The sequence below is a fragment of the Tenrec ecaudatus genome, chromosome 6 (genome assembly GCF_050624435.1).
Source record: "Tenrec ecaudatus isolate mTenEca1 chromosome 6, mTenEca1.hap1, whole genome shotgun sequence".
Lineage (NCBI taxonomy): Eukaryota > Metazoa > Chordata > Mammalia > Afrosoricida > Tenrecidae > Tenrec > Tenrec ecaudatus.
In genome coordinates, this window is record NC_134535.1 from 171960453 (window position 1) to 171983658 (window position 23206).

A 23206-nucleotide genomic window follows, 5' to 3' on the forward strand; every position below is an offset into this window, starting at 1 on the left:
CTTCAGTGACTTTGACATCATTGCTGATTAAAGCTTATCTCTCATCTGGAATGTCTGTGCTGAGTCACTTAGAAGGCACTGGCAAGTTTCTGCCAGTTATTAAAGATAGCTGTTACCTGATACAGTTATCATCTGTGTGTAGTGCCGAGGAGGAGTCCTGGTGGTTTAGTAGATTATGCATTGGGCTGCTAACCACAAGGTCGGCAGTTCAAAACCATCAGCCCCCTTCAAAGAAGGAAAATGAGGCTTTCTAATCCCGTAAAGAGTTACAGTCTCAGAAATCCACAAGGGCAGTTTCATTCTACCTTAAAGGGTTGCTATGAGTCACAATTGAATCTATGGTATTGAGTTGAGTACTACTTTGGAGATCAGCCACCTCTATTCAGCCTAGGACTTCTAAATTCTTCTCTTGGATCTTTTCTGGAGATAAAGTTTGTTGGATTGATAGCATACTAGCAGGCTCAGCACAAACTGGGGAAAAGCAACACAAAGTTCAAGGCAGGTATTTAATAATAAACCTTAACAATAAGTTTATTGTCTTTTTATCGCCAGAGACTGTGTGAATTGCTATACATACATTGCTTCATTCCATTTTCACCATCACTACAAAGCATGGCTATGTTAGCGTGGTAGTTACATAATCTGGTGTCAATTTGAGAGGATTCTGAGTGAAGGGGTAGAGTCTGGCCTGTCAGTCAACATATAACCAGTGAGGCCTCTGTGTGGGCATGGCCTTCTGAGAATTTTGGGAACTCAGTTTTTCCTGCTTGGAGATGGGAGACATTATCTCTCTCTCTCTGCTCACTCCCTGTGAGACATCCCTGCCACATGGGCCTACCCTGATGCACCAGAACCCTGGAGCCGGAAAAGCCACGTGGAGACCCCTGCCAGCACTGAGATGCTTACAATGCCACTGGATCTACAATGCCACTGGACTGTGATCTTCCTGCATTCGGCATCATTGCATGTGTTTCATGAGTCTGAAGAGGACTTGATAGATTGGTGTATTGGACAGGGTTCTCTAGAGAGACAAACCAGATTGCTAGTAATTATATATAAATATATTTATAAAGATAGATATATAATACAAGAAATGAACCATTAAATTATATAGATAGATGATACAAGAAATTGACAGTTAAATTATAAAGCAGTGAGACACTAGCAGTCCTTTTAGGCTTGAGAGCTGCCAGTTGCCAGTCCCCTTCTGTAGAGAGAGCTGGGCTATATATACCCAGGCAGCAAACAGCAAGCAGGTCCCCAACTGTCATCAACTGTCGGTCTCCAGCTCCAGAGATGAACATTCCAATCGTGTGGACTTAAAGGGACCTCAACTTACAGCGACACAGTCCACAGGCTAGGCATCCCACAGGTAGTGTACCCCTTTAAACTGAGGCACAGAACAACCAAGGTGAGGCTCACCGAGCCATTTATCCCTCGGCCCTTCAGTTAATCCTACTTGTGTTTAACGGCCAGGCTGGCACAATAAACTATTGCAATTTGTATCAAACATATGGGCCCTTATCAGATCTGGACTGGCTTGGGATGCTTTCTTAATGTACAATAACCCTTTGTATAAAACTCTCTCTTATATACACATGTGTGTTTATGAACTTGTTTCTCTAGTCTACCCAGATTAACACAGTTATTAACTTCATTTTACAGAGAAGGGACATGTAGCAAAGAAAGCTCCCCAGGGTGGCGGGAATGGCTGAACTGGGATGGAGACCCGAGTCAGCCTGTGTCTGGTGCGGGAGCTTTTAACCCGCACAGAAAATGCCTCCTCCTGCCTTGGTCACTCAGCACCTGGTTGGCTCAGGACCAACTTGTTAGTTTTTCAGCCCAAATCTCTACCGTCTACCTTGATTCATATCATGGTGATGTATGCCCACGGACCATATGAAAATACATTCCTGGGTATCGTCATTGATTCAACAATTTCAAAATGTCTTCTGTATACCAGCTCTTATGTTAGTCCAAAGGAATGTTAATATAAAGATCCATGATCCTTTCCCCACCCCCCAAAGCTTCTAGCCTCAGTAGGAATCTTCATTTACAAAGCAATACGATGAAGGCTCTAGGGCAGTGGTTCCCCACCTTCCTCACGCGGAGACCCTTTTACACAGCTCCTCATGTGGTGGTGACCCCCAACCATAACATTATTGTCGTTGCGACTTCATCACTGTCAGTTTGCTACTGTGACGAATCATCATGTAAAGATCTGATAGGCAGGATGTATTTTCATTGTTACAAATGGAACATCATGAAAGCACAGTGATTCATCACTAAAACAATATGTCACTCTGTATTGTGAAATATTTATTTCTAATGACAAATAGATGAAATGTTGTCTTGAAGCATGATGTAGCATGGGAACAGTCTTCACGCTGGGTACTCATATGTGGGCATCTCTGCATGTGGATGGACCTGCCTGGAGATGAATAGAGGAGCAGTGTCTACGTTACTATGACCATCAGACATAAGTGTTTTCCGATGGTCTTAGGTGACCCCTGTGAAAGGGTTACTCAACCCCCAAAGGGGTCCCAACTCACAGGTTGAGAACCGGCTGCTCTAAGGGAAGGTCAGAGGGCTGTGGAGCCAGAGAGGGCTCTCAAAGAAATGTTGAGGTGAGCTGACTTATCAAGAGTAGGCTTTGCCAGGAGACGATGCAGGGAGAGCAACAGAGGAGAGAGTAGCATTTTTGGAGCAGAGGAACCTGTGTCCCCAGTATTATGGGAATACCATTTATGGCGGGAAGGACCAGGGAGGCATTTCAAGAAACGAAGCTGCAAAGATATGCAGAGGCCAGACCACACCAAGTCCTGAGTCTCCTCAGAGCGTTTTTCGAACAGGAGTAGATGTCAAATCAAACTAGCTGGCATGGTGAGGTGTGGCCTTAGGACTCAGGTGTCTACCCCCGAGAGACTAAGTCTCTGTATCTCTTAATTCATGGCTCACCAGAGAAGGAATCTAATCAAGTCACTGGCCAGTGGCCTGAGTCAGGTGTCAGCCCCTCCTCAGACCCAGATGTGTGGATGTGACGTGATGTGTGGCTATGGGACATATATGTGACGTGATGGAGCCTCAAGATTAGCATCCTCTGGTAGTGCAGGCTCTCCCAGGAACTATGGGTAAGCAATTGACTCCAAGTACGCTATGGATGAGGAAGGAGATCAAATGAATCTGCTACTACATCGCATGTCATCAGACGGTTTAGCTTCTTCAGCAGACAGTCACAGAAAGCAGAAGGCTGTCCGAGGTCAAACTCTCATGAAGAGGGAGTGAGCATTTCAAAGCTTGAGGCCGCTCCCATGCATGGCCCTACGCACCATACCCATCAGGCTGAAATCATCCCAAGGGTTTAAGAATTGATGTGGACTTTGAATTATTTAAAAATTGGGACAGGGATCATCTACCAAATAAAATATTCATTTAAAAAAATCTTACTCTGAACTGAGGCTCCAGCAGCAGAGCCAGCCATTAGCTAGGAGGAGACTAGATGCCTTTGTCAGTGTGTGTAACAGAGAACACCCCCAGCCCTCCAGTGACAAGGCATTCATCTTTACTGTAGTGAGAAATTCTTTGTGCTTGGTGTGTAACCTAAAGGTTGGCAGTTCAAACCCAGAGGTACCACAAAAGAAACACCTGGTGATGCACTTCCATTAAGAGGAGAGTCAAGAAACGCCACGGAGCAGGGCCCGTGTCACGCAGTACGAGGGGTGTGTGTGTGTGTGTGGTGGTGGTGGGGGATCAGAATCAACTTGAAGGCGATGGGCTTAGTTGTAGCAACTAGCATTGGTACCTACAGAATGCAGGCAGAAATGATGGGCCCCACCTCCAAGCCCGTCGGTACCTGGCACCATGGCAAGCCCTGTCTCTAGGCGGAGTCTACCCTACTCTCTCCATGAACCTGGGTGCCCAAAAGAGCATGCAGAAAAGGCTTCCCTGCGGGTCTGCTCACGGCCTGGCACGGTATGTGTAGGAATGAGGGCTTATTATGTCCGAGTTAATATACGGCGAGGGCTTTAGTGTTAACAGTTGTCAGCCTACCCTAAAACCCAACCAAACGTCCCGGCTCAGAAGGAGTATGTCCTAAACTAGCCTTTCTTTTCCATCTTCCCTAAGATAGGAATCCAGAAATGATGCTCAAAAAGAGAGATGAAAAAAATGTTTTAATGTGAGTCTTCAAAAATATTTCTCTGTAAGCATTTTTATGTGACTCATGAAAACACGTCTCTACGATGCACCCAGATTCTGTGTTCAGTGAAGAAGAATGTGAGGAAGCCAGGGCATTTGTTTCTGGGTCATCTACAGGTTAAGCCCCGGTGGAGCATAGGAATTGCTATCGTTCTGATGTTTTCCTGAATGCATCTTCTTCAACATTTCATCAGACTCTCTTCCCCCTTAAAGATGTACGGATAGGTGTCTGCTTCTTGTTCTTGTTCTGCGTAGGCAAGCAATTACAACCTTACACCTAAGAGCCCAGAATTCACACAGCAAATAGGACCGACGAGAAAGAGACGATGTTACACTTTAGCGAGCATGTAGAGTGAGTCTTGAAATAAAACTCATTCACTAGCAAAGATGTAGACCATTGGTATGTCAGGAGGGGGTTGGTTTACTGAGTCCTCTCCGATGCGGAGTTTGATGGTCTTCTTCGTTTTCTGAGTTTCCCTCTTCATTTCGCTTCCTCCCAATGTCACCCTGGAGTCATACAGCAATATGGCTTTTGAAGAGATGTTGGGAATAGACACAGGTGACCCTGCCTGTGGAGAGTCTCTGCTATTAAGCATAGGGAGCTCTGAATCAAGAGATGGAAACACTCCAGAATGGTCAGGGAGCATGTGCTGCGATTTCCAACTCAAAGCGCCTAACAGTTGTCCATGCTGGGACTCTGCGCCATGCAGCAGAGGGAAAACGTGATGTTGTTTTATTTTTGCCGACTTTATTTTTCAGGGCGCAGAGATGAAGGTTTATAGGAAACCAGGTCATCATACTAATAAATTAGACTTGGAAACTGGAACAGAGTTCACAAAATTTTAATTAGATGATACTGGGAAAGTCTGATATTGGTTGGAGGTTGCGGAGGGGACAAAAATAAAAACCACTAACAACTCTCTAGTATATAAAAGTGAAAAAATCCACATATCCTTTAATAGCACCTGCACCGGTTGATGAGTTTTACAACAGCTTCTACCCTTTCTAGGATTAACAAAATGTTCATTCCAGTGTGGCTCCATCTTTCCACACCAACTGGTTATTCCTTAACAATCTATGACTACTTATTAGCAATGTAGATAATTTTGTGCTTCTCGATGATGCCAATGTCATGTTCCAGCTGCTTCATTTCTTCTTCCAGCCTCTGCTTGCGGATCTTCTTGGGGATGGAATCGATGAACACGGACAGGGACTGGAACTCACGGTGAACCTTTTCCCAGTTCTTTTTCAGCCCCTGTGGACGGCAAAGAGATGTGTAACTACTCCAGGAAGCTAAAATGGGAAGCAAGCGGTAAAGGAGCGAGTGGGCGGTCCGGGGAGCTGCAGATGTAAGCAGGTAAGAGAACACAGACAAGAGGGACTTGTATAATGACAGGCATTTATCAGGGGCTTGGTAACGGCAACAGAACCTATTGCACGGAGGCCGAGCGCGGTCCTTGACGGAGGGCTCCGTCCCATTGGGAGTATTGATTGGTTCTGTTTGTGGGATGGCTGCCCTTATTTTTAACCATCAGAGATGCATTTGCAGAGGGTCATACAAGGAGTATGATGCTTAGCTCAGAGCAAATGCTCTCGTTTAAAACACAAACAAACAACAAACCAGCAACTTCGGATTGATAGCTCCAAGGAAAGAACCAGTTTTCGGGCAGAAAATGTTTTTTTTTTTTTACCAATTTTCTGCTTGTTTTCTTTAGGGTTGACTTTTAAAATATCATAATCCTCATTCTGTAACAGAATGATTCCCATTAACGGGGTGATTCTGGCCAGTTCGGCTATACTTTACGCCTGGCACGGTGGAGTTATAAAAAAAATGCCCAAATTTCAATGATACAAGAAAAAAAAATCAAGGCTCTCTTAGAAGTCACGAGAAGACCTGGTGGTGTGGTGGGTAAAGGACTGTGCTTCCAACTGCAAGGTTGGAGGTTCAAGCCCACTGCTATAGTTTATTGTGCCAGCCTGGCCGATAAACACAAGTAGAATTAACTGAAGGGCAGAGGGATAAATGGCTCGGTGAGCCTCACCTTGCTTGCTCTGTGCCTCAGTTTAAAGGGGTACACTACCTGTGGGATGCCTAGCCTGTGGACTGTGTCGCTATAAGTTGAGGTCCCTTTAAGCCCATGCGATTGGAATGTTCATCTCTGGAGCGGGGGACTGACAGTTGATGACAGTTGGGGACCTGCCGTGCTGTTTGCTGCCTGGGTATATATAGCCCAGCTCTCTCTACAGAAGGGGACTGGCACCTGGCAGCTCTCAAAACTTGAAGGACTGCTAGTGTCTCACTGCTTTATAATTTAACTGTTAATTTATTGTATTATCTATCTGTATATTATTTAATGGTTTATTTCTTGAATTATATATCTATCTTTATAAATATATTTATATATAATTACTAGCAATCTGATTTTGTCTCTCTAGAGAACCCTGTCCAATACACCCACTAGCCGCTCTGTGGCAGGATGATAAGGCTGTTTGCTCGGGTAACGAGTTGCCATCTCATAAACCTGATTGAGCAGTTCTGGTCTGTTCTACAGGGTGGCGATGAGCTGGAACCCACTCAAAGCAACGGCTGTGGTGGGGTCTGGAAGGAGCAATACGGTCCCGTTGATCTCTGCATAGTTCCCATTTCTTATAAAGTAGAGGTAGGGACCCCGTTGTCCAAGCAGTCTCAAACTACTCATTTAAATCATATAAATTTAAAATATTATTATCATTTAAGGCTCAATATAGATGCTTACCTTGTTTTATTGATGCAAAACCAGAAAGACAAAATGCAGATGCAATTTGAAACATTTCTTTGAAAATGTTGTCCGTGTAAATAGTGGTCAGACCTTGGCATTTAACAGAGAATTCAAAGCGTCTAACTTCATACAAAAATTATAAATTATCAAGGGTTCACGAGGGAGGGAAGGGGGAAAAAACGAGGAGCTGATACCAAGGGCTCAAGTAGAAAGACATGTTTTGAAAATAAGATGGTTGCATACATACCCAAACCACCCCCAAGCCCTCAAAAAAACAAATGTGCTCGATACAATGGAGGTATGTATGGATTGTCACAAGAGCTGTAAGCACCCCCAATAAAATGATTTTTTTTAAAGTGTCCAACTGAGGTGAGGATGATGGGACTTAACATATTATCAGGAGAGACCAATCCCTGGAAAAGGAGAGCGTGCTTGATTCGGTAGAGGGTCAGGGAGAGAGAAGAGTCTTGACAAGATGGGCTGACACGGTGGCCGCAACAGTGAGCTCAGCCCTAACAACCATGGGAAGGATGGTGCTGGAGTGGGCAGTGCTCTGTTCGGTTACCCACAGGGTTGCTATGAGTCGGAGCTGACTCCACGGTCCCTGATGACAATAGCAATGCCAGCGTAATAATAACGCTGTCATACATACCCGCGCGGGGTTACGTGGATTGTGGTGGTGGTGGAATTCAAATAATTTAACAGCCAAATTCACTTCCCTGATGAGCATGTTAAGCATTTTTGAAAAATGACATACTGGGAGGTAGTTTGTTATTTCATCATGAAATCAGAATGCCTGTTTCACAGATGAGCATTAAAAAAGCGTAAGGCATGTAAATTTGTGATGTCCACACTGGGTGGCTTCCCACTTTAGAGAGAACCCTGGTGAAAGTGCCATTTTCACAAGTCCACCGAGCGCAACAAAATGCCAGGGATCAGTTCTGCCAAACCGATGCAAACCAGTATCTTTGCAGAAACTTTCCAATGGCAATTGTGTTAATCTGGGTTGACTGGAAAAACAAATCCGCAGACACTCATATGTGTTTAAGAAAGAGTTTTATATATAAGAGCAATTGAATATGGAGAAGACATTCCAGTCCAGTCCAGATCAGTCCATAAGTCCTATATTAGTCCATATGTCCAATACCAATCTATAAATTCCTCTTCAGACTCACAAAACACATGCAATGATGCTGAATGCAGGAAGGTCATGGGCTGGTGGGTGGGAAGTCATGTGGATCCAGTGGTGGTGGAAGCGTCTCAGCACTGGCAGGGGTCTCCATGTGGCTCCTCCAGCTCCAGAGCTCTGGCTGCATCAGTGTAGCTTGATCAGGCTCGTCAACAACGTCTTGCAGGGAGAGAGTGTGTCCCACCTCCAGAGAGCTATTTATCTCCTTAGTGCCTCCAAATGGGGTCATTAAGCTGAGACCTGATTGACAGGCTAAACTCCACCCCTTCACTCTTACATCTCAAATTGACAACAGATTAGGTAAATACCTCATCACTGCAATCTCAGTGGTTGATTTCCACACTTAGGTAAACATGTTTGTAAGAATAGGCTGGCTGGCGAAAAGGATGACATATTTAGACCTCTCACTGCGTGAGGGTCTAGCAAGAATCTGGGAAGGGAACAGATAGATGGAAAAGGCTTCCGCGTTGAAAAATAAGCAAGAAAGAAGAGTCAGGAGAGTAAGCGTGTGTGAGACATTCTTAAAAGTACATGAGCTGTCTTCCAAAAAGAAGTCCTCAAAAGAATATTTGCCTGTCTTTCCTTTTTATGCGAGGTGAAATAGGCCTCCACAGAGCCCCACGGGGGTGCCCACTGCACGGAGGAAATCTGTGCATTCGTACACTTCCAAATATCAAAGGCTTTCTCAGAGCTGGTTGGGCACGATTAACATATCACTCGTGGTCACAGCAGATACACTTTCCCCTCTGCGTTCTCCTTTGAGGAAGAGCTTGCTTTCATCTTCCAGGATGCACAAGGCTGTTCGGATCAAGGAGCACAGCCAGGGAGTGGAAACCATAGATAACTAATATTCCCTATTATACTGAAATAACCACCTTGAGCTTTTTGAGACTTTTCTTTTCCCTTCTAGGTAATTCCATCTGGCGGTCTTGCATCCATTGCCACAAGAGCAACTTTCTCTTATTCTCCTTAGATTTATTTTCCACTTGTTTTAGTGCTGAAATGATATTATTCACTTTGGAAAACTTTCAAATAGGGACAGGGTCATACAATAAACAGTAGGTGCTTTGACTCTGAGCAGAACCTTGGGAGTAGGGGTGTAGCTGCTCGCTGCCTGGTCAGCAGATGGAAGCCACCAGCTCTATGGATTGAGGCTCTCCACTTGGGTACCGAGTTCCAGTCTCAAAAACACACCAGCGGCAGTGAGTTTTGAGTTGAGTTTGAAGCTCTTCACGCCTGATCTCTGCACAACCCCTTCCCATCCATTCTCCATCATCTTGCCCTGCTTTGTGCCTTGGGGTGGGGTCTATGGCTTGATCCTTGTGGGCTATACCACACTGGATCCTTTGCCCTCTGACTGAATTCAGCCAATGGTGGATGCACCCCCTACCCTCTTGGCTCTACTTGGGACTCTAGTTCTGAGTGCATCCCTCCTTCGCTATATACTTGCCTAAAGCATGATACGAGATGGGGGAAGGAAGTGGATGCATATTCATGAGAATGAACTGGCCAAGCCCATGCCTTCCCACTAATGAATAAGGGAATTGAGCCCCTCTTTCAGTCTCTGATGTTCTCGAGGCCCTCCTAATACTATCACCCCCCTGCCATTGAAGCGAAGGGTAGCACGGCGCTCCCTGCTTCACGTCTATAAAACAGAGATGCTTCTGTAGGTCCTCTTCACATTCTTAGGGGAGTGGATCTTCTCTTTCCTGCTGGACCCCTGACCAGTCCAGTAGTACAGCTTCCCCCGGGTACCCCCGAGGCAGGGCAAACACTGGCTTGGGGATTGGTAAGTGTGAATTTCAGTCCCTATTCAAACACATGGCAGTTTGGGGACCAAACCCAAAGTTAAAGCAAACTCGAGGAAGGAACAGCTATTGTCTCTGCCTGTCTGAAGGACCGAACACGCGGTGAAAAGAGACAATGCATGGAAACCATAGTCTAACGGGCTACTGGACCAAATCAATCTCAGTCTCTAGGACCCCGAGGCCAGACCGAGATGGCCCGTCATCCACTAAAAACTGCCGCGAAAGGAATCACAATAGAGGGTTCCGGATAGAATGGGAGGGTTAAACAAAAAAGAACATAACTCAAAATCATCAACAAGGCCAGGCTTACAGGTTGGACAGAAACTGGTGACATCCCCGGCCACCACCCCGCCCTCCCCAGCCTCACCCCTAGCTATGGTCCTGAGGCACTGTGGTAGCTACATCAACTGGTGTCAACTTGTGAAGGGGTGGAGTCTAGCCTGCCAATCAGGTCTCAGCTTGACGACCTCACTCGGAGGTGCCATGTTGATAAATAGCTCGCGGGGGGGGGGGGGCAGACATACACACACACACACACACTCTCTCTCTCTCTCTCTCTCTCTCTCTGTTTGGTCTTCCTGCTGACAAGACACATGGGGCTTCGCTGGAGCTGAAGGAGCCACGTGGAAACACACACCAGCGCTGAGATGCTTCCACCGCCACTGGATCCACAAGACTTTCTACCCACCGGCCTGCGTTCTTCCTGCACTCAGTGTTGCTACATGTGTTGTCTGAATCTGAAGAGGAATTTACAGACTGGCATTGGACTTAATGGGTTAATATCAAATTTACGGTCTCAATCTGGATTGGGCTGGGCTGTTTTCTTAATGTACAATTGCTTTTGTATATACAGCTCTTTCTTTTTTTTTTTACTTTCTTTTCTTTTTTTTTATTTTAAAAATTTATTGGGGCTCATACAATTCTTTTCACAGTTCATACATATACATACATCAATTGTATAAAGCACATCTGTACAGTCTTTGCCCTAATCATTTTTTTCTCTTTTCTTCTTTTACATTTTATTAGGGACTCATACAACTCTTACCACAATCCATACATATACATACATCAATTGTATAAAGCATATCCATACATTCCCTGCCCCAATCATTCTCAAGGCATTTGCTCTCCACTTAAGCCCCTTGCATCAGGTCCTCTTTTTTTTTCCCCCTTCCTCCCCATTCCCCCCTCCCTCATATGCCCTTGGTAATTTATACATCGTTGTTTTGTCATATCTTGCCCTATCCGGAGTCTCCCTTCCCCCCTTCTCTGTTGTCCTTCTCCCAGGGAAGAGGTCACATGTGGATCCTTGTAATCAGTTCCCCCTTTCCAACCCACTCACCCTCCACTCTCCCAGCATCGTCCCTCACACCCTTGGTCCTGAAGGTATCATCCACCCTGGATTCCCTGTACCTCCAACCCTCATATGCACCAGTGTACAGCCTCTGTCCTATCCAGCCCTGCAAGGTAGAATTCGGATCATGGTAGTTGGGGGGAGGAAGCATCCAGGATCCGGGGGAAAGCTGTGTTCTTCATCGATACTACCGAACACCCTAATTAACCCATCTCCTCTCCTAAACCCCTCTATGAGGGGATCTCCATTGGTCGACACTTGGGCCTTGGGTCTCCACTCTGCACTTCCCCCTTCATTTAATATGATATATATACATACATATATACATATACACATATATACACATACATACACACACTTATATCTTTTTTTTTTGCATGATGCCTTATACCTGATCCCTTGGGCACCTCGTGATCGCACTGGCCGGTGTGCTTCTTCCATGTGGGCTTTTTTGCTTCTGAGCTAGACGGCCGCTTGTTCACCTTCAAGCCTTTAAGACCCCAGACACTATCTCTTTTGATAGCCGGGCACCATCAGCTTTCTTCACCACATTTGCTTATGCACCCATTTGTCTTCAGCGATCCTATCATGGAGGTGTGCAGTCAATGATATGATTTTTTGTTCTTTGATGCCTGGTAACTGATCCCTTTGGGACCACTCGCTCACTCAGGCTGGTGTGTTCTTCCATGTGGACTTTGTTGCTTCTGAGCTAGATGGCCGCTTGTTTATCTTCAAGCCTTTAAGACCCCAGTCACTATCTCTTTTTTTTTCTATTTTTCTTTTCTTTTTTTTTCTTTCTTCTTTTTTTTTTTTAATTTTAACAATTTATTGGGGCTCATACAATTCTTTTCACAGTTCATATATATACATACATCAATTGTATAAAGCACATCTGTACAGTCTTTGCCCTAATCATTTTTTTCTCTTTGCTTCTTTTACATTTTATTAGGGACTCATACAACTCTTACCACAATCCATACATATACATACATCAATTGTATAAAGCACATCCATACATTCCCTGCCCCAATCATTCTCAAGGCATTTGCTCTCCACTTAAGCCCCTTGCATCAGGTCCTCTTTCACTATCTCTTTTGATAGCCGGGCACCATCAGCTTTCTTCACCACATTTACTTGTTCACCCACTTTGGCTCCAGCCGTTGTGTCGGGAGAGTGAGCATCATAGAGTTCCAATTTAATAAAAGAAGGTATTCATGCATTGAGGGAGTGTTTGAGTAGAGGCCCAAGGTCCTTCCGCCACCTTAATACTTGACCTATAAATATAGACACATAGATCTATTTCCCCATCCTCCTATATATATTTGCATGTACATGTCTTTGTCTAGACCTCCATGAATGCCTTTTGACTCCTAGCTCTTTCCTCCATCTCCCTTGACTTTCCTCCTGCCCTACTACCATGCTTCGTCGCCACCTGGGCTAGAGTATACCTCTTCTCTAAGCAACCTTAACCTTGATCATTTCCCACCAGGCCTGCCACTCCCCCTTCTCTACCATTTGGGGTCCCATGTTTTTCCCTTGTCCCTGGGTTTGTTAACACCACTTCCTTACCCCTCCTACCCCCCCACCCCAAGTCCCCCCAGAACTGTCGGTCCCGTTGTTTTTCCTCCAGATAGTTCATCCAGCCTGTCCTATTCAGACAGACCTGTGGAGTCACTAACATGCACGAAAACTAGACAGAGGAAAACAAAGCAACAGTATACAACCAGACAACAAAACAACAAAAACAAACCACTGACAAAGAACAGAACAAAACAGTTCACAAGAGAAAAGCTTGTAGTTAGTTCAGGGATCGTTTGCTGGCCCTTAGGAGCGTTTTCCAGTCCAGTCTGTTGGGGCACCACGCCCTGGCCCCAAAGTCCACTTTCAGCATTCCCTGGGGACCTTGCCACTCCATTCCCTTGCTGTTCCGCTGCACTCCCCCAGTGATTTGCCTCGGTGTGGTGGGATCAGGTCAGGTGCAATTCCACTCGGTGTCTCTGGTGCTGTCCCCTGTATCGCCCTTAGTCACTGAGGGGTATCATGTCTCATAGTGGGGCCAGCCATGTTGTTCTCTCTGTGGACTGGCTGCTCTACTCAGGAACATCATCATCACGGCCTGGTGGGCCAGGCTGTGCACCACTCTCTCCTCCTGCCCCTTCATCTGGCTCCGTGTGCTCTGATCAAATATGTCCATCTCCCAGAGCTGCAGAGTCAATGTCGTCCTTTGGAACAAATTCTTTTTGGGGGAGACAGCTCTTTCTTATACACATATGAGTGTCTATGAATTTGTTTCTCTAGTCAACCCAGACTAACTCGGTCACCCTTGAGGTGTGGCAATAAACTCAACCCCAAGGGCTAAATTTCCAGCCAAACAGTAGGCAGGTCAGAAAGGGCAACAATAGCCAGGGGGGAGGCACACACCATCCACCACTGGAATTACTGGGCAGCATTTGCTCCAGGACAGAGAGCAGGCACGTTCGTTAGGAAAGAGACTGAGTGGAAACTGCCCCAAACGGGCAGGAGGTGGGATGAGAGGGGTTCAATTGTGGTTGCTTGCAGTTAAAGAGATGAAACAAAAATGTGGACGGACTGTTTAATGGAAACCCGAGCTAATCTGTAAGCCCTCCCATTCACAAGAGAAAGACAACAGTGACCCCCAAGTTCAGTACCTCAAGTTCGTCCAGGGCCATATCTGTGTTGCTCAGCTCAGTGTGCTCAGGGCTACTCATGGGGACTAGAAGATACACGCTGAGCCTGAGATGAGTTAATTGGGTGAGGGAAGGAACAAATGAGCTCACTTAATATCTTTGCATTTTAGACCCTCATCTGTAAATAAGGGGTTTGCAATCATTAGACCAGAAGATGCCTTCCAGGCATAACGAGTTATCTGATGAATAATGCACAGAGTGTGGCCGGCTCAGGGGCATACAACTGTGTTGTCACAGAAGTGCAACCCATCACCAGGGACGCACGCCTGGCTCAGGGCTTGTCGGGAGCGGAGCTCCTGGCTTTGTTGCTACGGCAACTGGACTCCCTAGCCAATAAGGCAGCAGAAGGAGAGTCTGCTCTGGCTGCATCAAAGGCTGTGAGGAAACCTTGCCGACCACATTAGGAAGTGGAGGGCTGGTTGGTAATGACCATCAAAGAAGCTGACGAGGGAGGAGCCCTTTCCTCCTGAGGGAAGTCTTCCTCTTTTCCCTGTTCCTCAGGATCATTGAGCTATCACACGCACACCCGCCTTTCACCAAATCATAGACCTTCTGAAACTGGAAAGGGGAGTGGCAGGAGGTCAGAGAGAGAGAGAGAGAGAGAGAGAGAGAGAGAGAGAGAGAGAGAGAGAGAGAGAGAAAGAGAGAGAGAGAGAATGGCTCAAGACCAGCAGCCTCCTCGAATGGATTAGGGACTCGAGTTAATGAGCTACCACAGAAGGCATCACCATGGTCACTGCAGGGTTGTACATGACACTCAGTGTGGTCCGCACATGTCCCGTCTCCGGGAGGGCTCACCTACCCCTTATGCGGGCTCTACTGCAGCCTCACTGTCCAGCAGGTGTTCCCCAAACAGCCTCCCTTTGTGGCTGCCATCCTTCCCACCATCCTCTGTCTGCCTCCGTACCTCCCAGCAATCACGTTTACACTGGGCACAGCGCTAGGTACCGGGCGGCCATTGTCTGCAAAGAGACACAGGCCCTGTCCTTTACCACCACGCCTGTATGAGAGGCCCCTCTGATGTGGCGGAAGATCGCTACCCTTGCGTATGCTTTGAAACCCTTATTTAAAAAAAAAAAAGCACTCCCGCGTACATTCACATATACACACGTTTATACAGACGCGTCTTCATTTCTAAGTGAACCCAGGCGGTGGAAGGTTCATCGCGTGGCTGCTAACCTGAAGACTGTCGGTGGGGACCCACCGAGTGGCTCGCTCTGAGGGAGAAAGACCCAGAGCCAGCAAACGCCTGGAAAGATCAGAGCCAAGAAAAGCCCGCAGGGCAGGTCCGCTCTGCCACGCGGGTGCTCCAGGCGCCTGGATCATCTCTAGCCGGCCGGCAGCACCATGCCAACACACGATGCCTCATCAATCAGGGGGTACCCTTCGCTAAGGCAGAAGTTGGACCTTATACCTTTAAAAAATACCCCGAGGGCTGAGCACCCTGATTTTTGCAGGCAATCAATGCTTACTAGGGGTGATGAAGTCAATGAAATGTGAAGCCTTTTACAGCATGCGGATCTCTTTTGAGCAGAAAGGAACGTGTTAAGAGAGTTTTTACTTGGTCACAGTGTTTTTAGTTTTTAAGAGGTGACTGGAAATGGCTTTGTGGAACGCTCTTAACCTACCCAAACAAAGGGTCAGGTGCGTGTTTACCTGTGTAAGAGAGAAGTAAAACCTATCTGTAGAGCAGTAGGCACAAGTACCCGCTAAACATGCTGGGGCGGCCGCCCTGTCCACGTCTGCCGATGTTTGAAATGCTTTAGATAGAGGTCTTGCATGGCAAGCTCAAACGTAAATATCTGTAAACGCATATTTTAGTTATGTTTGTTCAAAAGCAGGAACATATACATAAAACCTGCTAGTTATGCTCAAACGTAGACATCTGCATCATCATCAAAAAAGAAAGAGTCGGTCGAGGGACAGTTTGAATTATTCTAGAGCTCCATCTAGTGAAAAAACAACCCATCTATGCATATGGATTTTAAATGCAGGCACTGGAGGATGAAGATAAAAACACGATTTTGCCCTACACATTTGCCTGATTGTTGTAAGAGCGGCGGGCTACTTACACGACTTCAGACTACTAGAGACCCCTGTCCACTTGGAAATCAAAGGCTGCGGCACAGTAGCTCCTGACTACAACTCTTCCCTCTCCCCCAGAGAGGCATGACTGGTCATCATAGCCAAGGGAGGGGCCTCATTTCACCACCAGAGCGCTGGCTGGGATAGTCGAGGGAGGCAAGAAAGCGACACTCCATTCAGAAATGGCCCAAAGCTTGACAGATGAACACAAACGACCCCGCGCCCACCTGCAGAACTGCCTCCCTTTCTTCATCCGAGAGCCTCTTCATAGCTGCCTTCCGAAGGTTCTCCTGCACGTAATTGTCGTATTCTTCTTGGGCTTGCTTTACTTCCTCGTTTCGCTTACATATATATTCAGGGGTGGCTCCATAATCCTGGAATGGTGTTTAATACGGAGGAAAAAGGTCAGCATCCTGCATGCAATCGTCCACCCGTGAATATACTAACCAAGGAATGGGAGACAAAAAAGAAACCGTACAGATTTAAAGGCTTTGTTCAAAACACTGCGAATTGACGCAAGGAAGCCATTTTTGCTCACTAGGAAGTATGAGTGGGGTTCGAAAAGTGCATGGAAAGATGGAATGGAAAGACAATGGAATTCTTCTATGAACTATTTCGAGCCTCCCTGTAATTGATACTGGAGGCACAGTGAGTAACGCGTTGGGCCGCTGACTGAAAGGTCGGCCATTCAAAACCGCCAGCTACCCTGCTCGAGGAAGACGAGGCTCTCTCGCCTCACAAAGATTTGCTGGCTCGGAAACCCACAGGGGCCATTCACCTCCGTCCTATAGAGCCGCTATGGCCAGAATGGGCTCACCAGCAGTTGGTTGGAGTTGGGCTTTTCTAGTAGATTCTGGTCTACTAAAACCACCCGAGCTGTTCCCGGGGCTGCTAAGGTTCTTTGTTCTTGCCTGATGGCGTCCAGAACCTGTTCCCGACTGGTGAACTGGCCTCTAGGCAGGAGCCCTGGTAATGCAGTTGGTAAATGCTCAGCTGTGATTCAGACTGAACAGCGGCTCCATGTGAGAAGGTGAGGCCGGCCATCTGCTACTATAAAGATTACAGCCCGGAAAACCCTATGGGGCGGTTCTACTCTGTCTTCTAAGGTCACTCTGAGCCGAATCAAGTGGACAGCAATGGGTCTGAGTTTGGTTTTGTTCTAGACCAGTGGTTCTCAACCTTCCTCATGCTGCGACACTTTCATACAGTTCCTCATGTTGTGATGACCCCCAACCATAAAACTATATTTGTTGCTACTTCTTCACTGTCATCTTGCTACTGTGATGGATCAGGTGACTCCCAAAGGACTCAAAGTTTGGAACCGCTGTTTTAGATCTAGTTGTACTTTTTCCTTTATTTGCTTTAGGAGTGTAGGCATTAGCCTGGAAATGTCCTAAGTTTCTAAGGCTTGTTTTGCACGGTTTTCTTAAATAAAAGAGGACTAATGCTTCCAAGGCCTTTATAAAAATCACCCCTTAAAAATACCACGGGCGCCCGCTTTCAGAGAAGGTTGACTTGGCCCTGACGTCGGTTCTGGAATGTACAGCACAGTTTTAGGCTCCGAGGGGGCTTCCAAGGACTGACGGCAATGTTATCAACAGGGATTCTACCCGAATCCCGGCTCTGTGGCATCGGTATTTAAAGAAACGGAACTGCTCGTGGTTCATTCTGTAAACAATTTTTTGAGTGTGCACTGGGTGCCGGGGACAACAGTGACTAAGAAAGGTGACGTGTTTGCCCTCATTGACTGTAACTTCTGTGGCAACACAGACTCACCCCAGATCGGCTGAAAGCATAAGTCATAGGTGAGCTGGAGCAGGGAGGGAAAAGAATAGGGGCTTTCAGAGAACTGAGGAGGTCAAGGAAGCTCTGGCTACGGTGGCTGTAATGGACAGATCTGGTAGTCATTGAAACTGCCCTCAGATATTCTGGTTCTTCTTGCTTTTCTTCTTGATGGAACAATGCTTTCTTGCAATAAGAAGCCCTGGTGGGATAGTAGGTTAGGTGTTGAGCTGCTAATTGCAAGTTTGGCAGTTTGAATCCACCAATTGCTCTGTGGAAGAAAAATGAGGCTTTCTACTTCTGTACAGACTTATAGTCTTGGAAACCCAAAGAGGCAAGTCTCCTCTGTTCTTTGGGATTGCTACAGTCAGAATCCACTTGCTGGCCATCCTGGGGTTTGGCTTTTGCTGATTTCTCTTGAAGTAAGGGTAATTGACCAGCTGAATTCTCCAATGTGATCAGAGGTGACCTCTGTCACTTCTGGCAAGAAATTTTTAAGAACTGATTTACCACATTATTTTTCTCTGCACTGTCGTGACCGTAGCATTTGGGGGTGGCCCTGGTCCTGGAGGAAGACTAACAGGAAGCACAGTGTCTGACACCCAGCACTGGACACCTAGCACAAGTGAACTCATCCAGGAGAGGCAAAACATGACCTTGAGTCTACCCTGCCTGAATTTGGAGACCACCTCAAGAAGAGATTTGATGCCTTGAACACCAGAGACAGAAGACCCGATGAGCTGTGGGAGGACATCAAACCATCATTCAGGAAGAAAATCAGAGGGCACTAGGAAGACAGGAAAGAAAGAAAGGGTCAAAGTGGATGTCAGAAGAGATTCTGAAACTTGCTCTTAATCATGGAAGAGTGAAAGAAGTAAATGGAAGGAAGGATGAAGTCGGAGCTGAATAGAAAATGTCAAAGGGCAGCTCGAGAAGACAAAGCCAGATATTACAATGAAATGTGCAAACCCACAGGGAAAAGCACCCTCAGTATATCTTCATCTGAAAGAAGTGAAGAAAAAATATCAAGCCTCAAGTTGCAATAATGAAAGATTCTACGGGCAAATTATTGAGTGGAGGAGGAAGCATCAAGGGAAGTTGGAAAGAACACACTGGGTCACTGTACCAAAAACAACTAGAACAAGTCAACATGCCACCATTCCAGGAGGGAGCAAGTGAGCAAGAGTCAATGGTGCTGACGGCAGGCGTTCAATCTGCACTGGGAACATTAGCCAAACACGAGGCTCCAGGAGTGGACGGACTACTAACTGAAATGCTTCAGCAGCTGATGACGCACTGGAAGCACTCGCTCGTTTATGCCAGGACATTTCAAAGACAGCTACTTGGCCAACCTGCTGGAAGAGACGCATATTTGTGCCCATTCCACAGAAAGATGGTCCAACAGAATGCTCAAATTATAGAATAATGGTCACTGATCTCACATAAAAGTAAAATTTTGCTGAAGATCACCCAAGAACAGTTGCAGCAGCACATTGACAGGAAGTTTCCTGGGGTACAGGCCAGATTGAGAAGAGGACATGGAACAAGAAATATCATTGCTTGCATCAATGGATCTTGGCTCAAGAGAGAGAGTACCAGAAAGATATTTCTGAGTTTTATTGACCATGCCAAGGCATTTGACCATGTGTACCACAACATAAACTATGGATAACCTTGAGAAGAATGGGAATTCCAGCACACTTCATTGTGCTCTCGCAGAACTCGTACATGGCTCAAGAGGAGGTTGTACAGACAGAGCAAAGGAATACTGGATGGTTAAAATAAAGAAAGGTGTGCCTCAGGGTTATACCCTGCACCATACTTATTCAATGTCTGCTGAGCAAATCCTCAGTGAAACTGGCTTATATGAAGAAGAAGGTGGCATCAGGATTGGAGGAAGGCTTGTTAACAACCTGCATTATGCTGGTGGAACAACCTTGTTGGCCGAAAATGAGGATTTGAGGCACTTGCTGATGGAGATGAAGGAATTCATGGGGGGAAAATGGTCTCACACATGGGCAAAAATGTCAGGGATCTGAAATAGTCCTCTGTGTTACATCATTGAAGGCTCGTGTATACTTTTAATACTAGACCAAAGTCACAGCTGTGAAGTTGATTCCAATTCATAGATCCCTTATTAGACCCTGTAGAGCTGCCTCCAGAGAGTTTCCAAGGCTATCAGTCTTCATGGAAAAAGAATGCCTCATCTTTCTCTCCCAGAGTGGCTGGTGGGTTTGAACTGCTGACCTCTTGGTTAGAGGCCGAGTGGGTTCACCACTGCACCATTGGGACAATATTTAACATCATTAAACTTTTTTAGATGCCATTTATTGTGTCACGCACTTAGCATATTTCGTATTTCTTACTCCTCCTCTGATACCTGAGCTACATCCCACGACTTGTTAAAGATCACAGAGCGAGTAAGTGCAGAGTTATGGTGTGAGGTGCTGTCTTCCTGCTAGGCACCTCATGTAATCATCATGCGTCAGCTTGCCTTTGGGAATTGTTTCTCATGGCCTAAGTGGGCATATAACATTTTATTTGAAACAATGGCACGAGGCTTATTCATTTTGAATGGCATTGTCCTCAAAGGGATTGACTTATCTCACTTTTAAAGTGAGACATCAGCCAAATAAGCTTGTCACGACCCTGATGGATTCATTAGAAGCACCTACAGAATAAGAAAATACCCAAACCAAATCCTCTGGTAGCTAACCGATTCTGATTCATAGGGACCGCGTGGGGAAAGTAGAATGTCTCCATTGGGCTTTAGAAGCCACCAAACGTAACCAGAACAGGCAGTCCCGTGTTTTCTCCCACGGGAGGACAATGGGTACCTAGAGAAATGGATTTTCCGTGGTTTGTATGACAAGCACAGGGTGACTCACCTCATATTTTTTTCTGAGTCTAAGAAGACTATTTCCACATGTTCTGCCGAAGACAGAAAATGTATTGAGGTGACTAGCTCCTCAGGAGGGCAGCCAGGAAGAGGGGCACAGTGTGGGTGAGAAAACGGAAAGACACGTGATGGTGGAGCAAGAATGGCTAGGAGGTGCTCGGAAGGTGCAGAAGAGTGAAATTTCTCTTTCCCCGCCTTATGGAATAAAAAAGCCCCTGAACAACCTCTGGGGCCCACAACAGGGGGTGTGGTCTCTGGAGAAGTACACAGTAACTGTTTCCGCACGGGCTGCATCTCTGCCAACATGCCCGCTAAATGTCTTCCCACGTGATCTCACTCTTGCACTGCCTGTCTTGAGTTTCAACAAGGGCTGCGTCTACCCACCTGAACCCAAGCTCCACCTAGGTTACTAGTGAGATTTCCCCATCGGTCTGCCCTTCCTTCCTTCCATTATTTCCTCCCTCCTTTCTTGTCATAACTCACTTATTACTACTGTTTCGGGTTTGCACCTGCTTTTGTCCTTCCGGTGCTTCAAGCCTGCCTAAGGTCAACAAGTATACAAAGTGAAATCAAATCCATCTAAGTTTCTTTGGGAAACTAACTTTTTTTGCTTTTAAAGATCCTGTCTATCCAAATCATTTCACCCAAGCTTCTATAATCTCCTCCAATAAAATTGTATGCCTATCTTGTCAGAAAAGAAGACTGGATTTCCTTTAATGTCCAACAGGGCTGGGTTGCTGAAAAATCCCTTCCAGAACTTCTTTCCCCTCAACTAAAGACAAGTGATTACATTCGCCTGGGCACATCATCAATATGAACGATTTACACTCTGCTGCCGGGGGTGGCTGGCTCCGCAGCTGTGTGCCTCTTCCGTTCTCCCACTGTGCCCCAACCCACGGACTGAATCAGAGGCTCTCCTGACGGTTGGCTCTTTCTAGAGCTGCAGAAGTGATTGTGCTTTCAGTGGCACTTCTACGGGAATGCTATGGTTGTTGACTACCTTCATCATTGGAATTAAGGAGGCCGATGACACCTTCCATCCACTGAGCTATCCGGGGTTGTCTACTCCCCATCGTCGCATAGGGCCCGCTCCATGTCATTACAGTCAATGTGGACCAAACGCAGAAGGCGGAGGAAGGTGACAGGCCACCTGTACAATCTGCTCAGTGAGAGAGCCACTCAGGAAAATATAGGCCGTTTTGGGGAATGCCTTCCTGAAGCGAGTCGAGTCTTAAGGTCCACTGTAAATATCGCATCGGTTACCTTTTTATTGATGAACTTTGGAACTAATCCCGAGGAGTCAAGATCGTGCTTGTCACCTGTTCTTTTGTCCACATAAATTGGTTTCGGCTTTTTGGCCACTCCCATGATGACATCCGCTGCATTTGTGTTTATGAAGTTTTTGGAGCTCTGGATTCCCATGACAGGATGCTCACTCCGCAGTGGCACTGGGGGCTTCCTGGGCGCATTCCACTCAAACTTCTTTTCTGTCAAGCATACCATTTCATTGGTCACGCTAAGACTCTCAAAAATGGTGGTCAGTGCGATTTACTGTATTCAGATCTATTACCACTAATGTCTTTGAGCTCTATTACTCGGTTCAAACATTTAAGGGACATAGTCAATAATTAAAAAAAACCAAAAGGAAGTGGGACATAATCTATTAGTCTGCTGAAATATAGTCTGGAAGAGCAGTAGGAACATCTAAGGGAGGGGGATGAGCACCCACATCATAGACTATGAATCCATTTTAATTACACTACAATTTTTTGAAATATTTCCTTATAGGAATTTCAATAACAAATGTTCAGCTTTCCCATGGCAATACGTTTAGAGAGAGCAGAAATAGCAGATGAGGTACAAAGGGAGAGGGGAGGCGGGTAAATGGGCTTCCACCAGAAGGACTTTCATTTTGATAGTGCAAACATCTTGAGCTATATCTATGTTGGACTGTCGACAGAAGGCCAACGCCCAGCCTCATATACCTTGTGGTCTTATGCCCTGGATGCAAGACTTCATTTTCAAACAAGAACTATAGGTATGGTTCTGAGCTGAGAGAAAATTTCTGATAAGTGGTTCTGAGTTACTGCCAGCGGGAGAAGGACTAGCAGGCCTTCACTGTAGACTCCTGCTCTCCCGATCCCCGGGGTCCCGATGTCTGCTGTTGTCCTGTGCTGTGGAGTCCATGTTACACTAACAGCGACCCTCATGGGACAGCTTCCTAGGCTGTAACCTTTACAGAGCAGGTTTCCAGGCCTGTCTCCTGCAGAACCTCTGGGTGGGTCGGAAGTGCCAAAATGTTCTGCAGGAGCCTGCCTCCAGGGTCGCTAAATGAGCACTACAGATCAGCGAGCTGGAAGGTGGTCACCGCAGAGCCCACACCCTCGTGCGTGACCTGTGTCAAAAGGAGAACAAGGCCTCACAC

The 23206-nt window shown here is 46.3% G+C and overlaps 1 protein-coding gene across 1 annotated transcript in view; it reads right to left on the minus strand.

Annotated features, from left to right (window-relative positions):
- Positions 1–5061: 5061 nt before the first annotated feature.
- ENKUR (enkurin, TRPC channel interacting protein) overlaps positions 5062–23206 on the minus strand; it is a 41857-nt gene continuing 23712 nt past the window's right edge. Inside the window, exons 3-5 of the mRNA XM_075552529.1 lie at positions 22045–22268; positions 16328–16474; positions 5062–5452 (exon numbers count right to left, since the gene is read on the minus strand). Coding sequence (XP_075408644.1) covers positions 5279–5452; positions 16328–16474; positions 22045–22268 — 545 coding nt within the window. The 3' untranslated portion in view covers positions 5062–5278. The remainder of the gene's footprint in view (positions 5453–16327; positions 16475–22044; positions 22269–23206) is intronic.